The sequence below is a fragment of the Tupaia chinensis genome, unplaced genomic scaffold (assembly GCF_000334495.1).
Source record: "Tupaia chinensis unplaced genomic scaffold, TupChi_1.0 Scaffold144731_1, whole genome shotgun sequence".
Lineage (NCBI taxonomy): Eukaryota > Metazoa > Chordata > Mammalia > Scandentia > Tupaiidae > Tupaia > Tupaia belangeri.
Genome location: NW_006204591.1, coordinates 1,387,593 through 1,391,934, shown reverse-complemented (window position 1 = coordinate 1,391,934; position 4,342 = coordinate 1,387,593). Strand labels below are relative to the sequence as shown.

The 4,342-nt window shown below is 56.8% G+C and overlaps 1 protein-coding gene across 1 annotated transcript; it reads left to right on the top strand.

Annotated features, from left to right (window-relative positions):
* The first annotated feature begins 18 nt into the window (after positions 1-18).
* Positions 19-4,135, top strand: TRIL (TLR4 interactor with leucine rich repeats). Its single transcript, XM_014583776.2, is given in 2 exon segments — positions 19-1,587; positions 1,590-4,135. Coding segments are annotated over 2 exon segments (2,430 nt in total). The 5' UTR covers positions 19-404; the 3' UTR covers positions 2,837-4,135.
* The last annotated feature ends 207 nt before the right edge of the window (positions 4,136-4,342 follow it).

Genomic DNA, 4,342 nt, shown 5'->3' with positions numbered 1-4,342 from the left:
CTCGGAGCGCGCCCCCCGCTTGCAGCTGGGGGAATCCGCTCGGCGGGGAGAATCCGCGCCAGGGAATCCAGCTCTCCGGCCTCGGCTGCAAACAAAAAGCTCCAGGTCTTGTTCCCTCCTCCCATCCCCCGACGAGCACCCGGAGAAACAGTTTTCTGCAGAAATGCAACAAGTAGCAACTCGGGCTTGCAGAGCGCCTTGCGCTGCCTGACTTGGCCAGGCGAAGCACGCCTGCAGAGACCAGGGCCAGCCACCGGACAAAGGGCGGAGGAGGGGCTGGACGGCGCAGCGAAGTTCGAAAGAGGCCATTTAGCTACTCTGTCCAGGCCAAAGGGAATGCAGAGGAGACACAGAGCCGGCGGGCCAAGAGGACGATCCGGCCGCAGCACGCAAGGCAAGCGGCGATGGAGGCTGCCCGCGCCGTCCGCTTCCTGCTCGTGGTGTGCTGCTGTCTCGCGTTCCTGCCGCGGGCCCAGCCCGTGTGCCCAGAGCGCTGCGACTGCCAGCACCCCCAGCACCTCCTGTGCACCAACCGCGGTCTCCGCGCCGTGCCCAAGACCAGCTTGTTGCCGAGCCCCCAGGACGTGCTCACCTACAGCCTCGGAGGCAACTTCATAACCAACATCACGGCCTTCGATTTCCATCGCCTGGGTCAGCTCAGACGGCTGGACTTGCAGTACAACCAGATCCGTTCTCTGCACCCTAAGACCTTCGAGAAGCTCTCGCGGCTGGAGGAGCTCTATCTGGGGAACAACCTCCTGGAGGCACTCTCCCCGGGCACGCTGGCCCCTCTGCGAAAACTGCGCATCCTCTACGCCAATGGGAACGAGATTGGCCGCCTGAGCCGCGGTTCCTTTGAGGGCCTGGAGAGTCTGGTCAAACTGCGGCTGGACGGGAACGCCCTGGGGGCGCTGCCGGACGCGGTCTTCGCCCCCTTGGGCAACCTGCTTTACCTCCATCTGGAGTCCAACCGCATCCGCTTTCTGGGCAAGAATGCCTTCGCCCAGCTGGGCAAGCTGCGCTTCCTTAACCTCTCTGCCAACGAGCTGCAGCCCTCCCTGCGCCACGCGGCCACCTTCGCACCGCTGCGCTCCCTTTCCACCCTCATCCTCTCTGCCAACAGCCTGCAGCACCTGGGGCCGCGCGTCTTCCAGCACCTGCCACGCCTCGGCCTGCTTTCACTCAGGGGCAACCAGCTCACGCACCTAGCACCGGACGCCTTTTGGGGACTGGAGGCCCTGCGTGAGCTGCGTCTGGAGGGCAACCAGTTGAGCCAGCTGCCGGTGGCGCTGCTGGAGCCTCTGCACAGCCTAGAGGCGCTGGACCTGAGCGGCAACGAGCTGTCCGCCCTGCACCCAGCCACGTTTGGCCACCTGGGTCGGCTGCGCGAGCTCAGCCTGCGCGACAACGCTCTGAGCGTCCTCTCTGGGGACATCTTCTCCGCCAGCCCGGCCCTCTACCGGCTGGATCTAGACGGCAACGGCTGGACCTGCGACTGCAGGCTGCGAGGCCTGAAGCGCTGGATGGGCGACTGGCACTCGCAGGGCCGGCTTCTCACGGTCTTCGTGCAGTGTCGCCACCCCCCGGCCGCAAGTACCTGGATTCCCTGGATGACCAGCAGCTACAGAACGGGTCTTGTTCCGATGTTTTGCCCTCAGCTTACCCGACCGCCGACGTAAGGCTGTGGCCGCTACCCACCTCCACCGGGGAGAGAATGACGCCCCCTGCAGGTGGTCTCGCGGAGGAACTGCCGCCACAGCCACAGCCCCAGCAGCGGGGGCGATTTCTAACTGGACTGACCTGGGATGGGGCAGCCAGGGAGCTCGTGGGCAACCGCAGCGCTTTAAGGCTGAGTCGACGGGGCCCAGGCCTCCAGCAACCCAGCCCCTCTGTCGCTGCTGCCTTGGGCTTGGCTCCACATCCTATGGACCTGCAAGGGAAGTCTGAAAGAGGTCGTCCGACCTGGGCCAATCCTGCCCACATGGAGCCCACCCCGACAGCGACGCTGGGCTCGGATCCGCAGCCACTGGGCGACCCCTGGCAGCGTGCAGCAAGGCAGGGGCTGGCCGCCGAGCAGCAGGAGCGCGCCGCCCAGTCTGACGGCGGGGTCAGCTTGGCGCCGCTGGTGTCAGACCCCTGCGACTTCAACAAATTCATCTTGTGCAACCTGACGGTGGAAGCTGTGGGCTCCGACAGCGCCTCGGTGCGCTGGGCGGTGCGTGAGCACCGCAGCCCCAGGCCGCTGGGAGGCGCGCGCTTCCGCCTGCTCTTTGACCGCTTTGGCCAGCAGCCCAAGTTCCACCGCTTCGTCTATTTGCCGGAGCGCAGCGAATCAGCCACACTGCGAGAGTTGCGCGGGGACACCCCCTACCTGGTGTGCGTGGAGAGCGTGCTCGGGGGCCGGGTCTGCCCCGTGGCCCCCCGGGACCACTGCGCAGGGCTGGTCACTCTGCCCGAGACTGGGAACCGGGACGGCGTCGACTATCAGCTGCTGACCTTGGCCTTGCTGGCGGTCAATGCGCTGCTGGTGCTCCTGGCCTTGGCTGCTTGGGCGTCGCGCTGGCTGCGGAGGAAGCTGCGGGCCAGGAGGAAGGGCGGGGCTCCTGTCCATGTCCGCCACATGTACTCCACCCGACGGCCCCTGCGCTCCATGGGCACCGGTGTGTCCGCTGACTTCTCGGGGTTCCAGTCTCACCGGCCGCGCACCACCGTGTGCGCGCTTAGCGAGGCCGACCTCATTGAGTTCCCCTGCGACCGCTTCATGGACAGCGCGGGTGGCGGTGCAGGGGGCAGCTTGAGACGGGAGGACCATCTCCTGCAGCGATTTGCTGACTAGGTTCAGGACCTCCAGGCGTGTGGAAGGCATGTCATTGGTCTTGAGGAGTCACCTCTTCGTGGGGTCCCTCCAGGGAAGGCCCTAACTTGTCAGACCGCCTTTCCCCATTTTGTGCACTTGCCAGTGAGGGCAAAGGGGACAGACGACCAATTCGGGCATCATTCTCCAATTTCCAGTACTCAAGGAGTAAATAGATGGGTCCTTGGCGGTCAGGGCCAAGTAGGGGAAAAATGGATGGAGAGTTGAAAAGGTTTCTGAATGCAGAGTCCTTGCCACAGCTATGGAAATGGCGTTTGTAGCACTGCGGTGCCATGGTCTGGGCTCTTTGTGTTAGGAAAGGGTGTTTATACCCGCAGCAAGGCCAGCAAGAGACTTGGTGCGTGCTTTTTGTTTGCTCAGTGTCAAAAGAGAAGTTTTGTTTCTATTTAAGGAATAAGGAACTTACTACCATTACAAAGAAAGATTGGCAACTCACTCCATGGGCTGTTGGTTCTGGCAAGAATGATGTCAACAGGTGGTAAACTTTACCACACTCACCAAGCAAGTTGTTAATGTTGGCTGATTGAGCATTCAGGTTACCTTCGCATTTAAATATTAGAAGACAGTTTTTTTTTTTTTTCAACAATGTGAAGAGCTCAGACATTTAACAAACTGACAAACTCAAGGACTATTTTAGTTAGACTGAACTAATTAGTTTAACTATTTTGCTTTTAACCTTAACAGGACAAGAATGTTTGCTGACGTTGAGAATAACTAAGATGACATACTTTCTCAGGAGAAGGCTGCATGCAAGACTTCTCTGTCAGGGTTGCTCCTGTGGCTAATTTTTAATTTTATTATTTTTTAAAAACCTATAAATGGAAAAGGAAATTTCAGTGCCACATTTGATAAAAGAATGTAATGTATATGTAACCGATGAACCCCTAGGGAACTCCAGGGTTCCAGTTCACTGACCACATCTTTGACAGTGTCAAGATTGGAATAAATGCATTGTGGTACTTCTCACATTTTCATCACTGACACAATTGACCATACTCTAATTGTGTTGCACAGTTAGGCCATAAAGGTAATTTCCTAACAGGGAAGCAGAAGGTGATTGTCAATTGATAGTGAAGTGTTGATCACATTAACGTCTTTCTTTATATGAAACAGTGAAAGGGAAGAAATTAGGGAAAACAAATGTGAAAAAAGTACATCAGTGGGTGTCTTTCTACTAAAACCAGAAGATTGTTGAGTACTTAAACCTCACTGTGAAATAATTATTTTGCAAATTAATCCTCCCACTACCCAGTGTTTTACTGTGTTATTAAATCTTATCTTTTAGTTAATAGTTGCAGTTACTTCTTTTCATTATTTTTATTTTAAACTTAGAAGTAGGCTCCTTTATTTGTTCAAGTTGTTTTCAGCTATTTGAGATAGGTTTGTTCCCTGATATTTATGAAGTACATGTTTATCACTAAATGTAGTGGTTGGTTTACATTAATACTTTTTTTGTTTGTGTGGTCT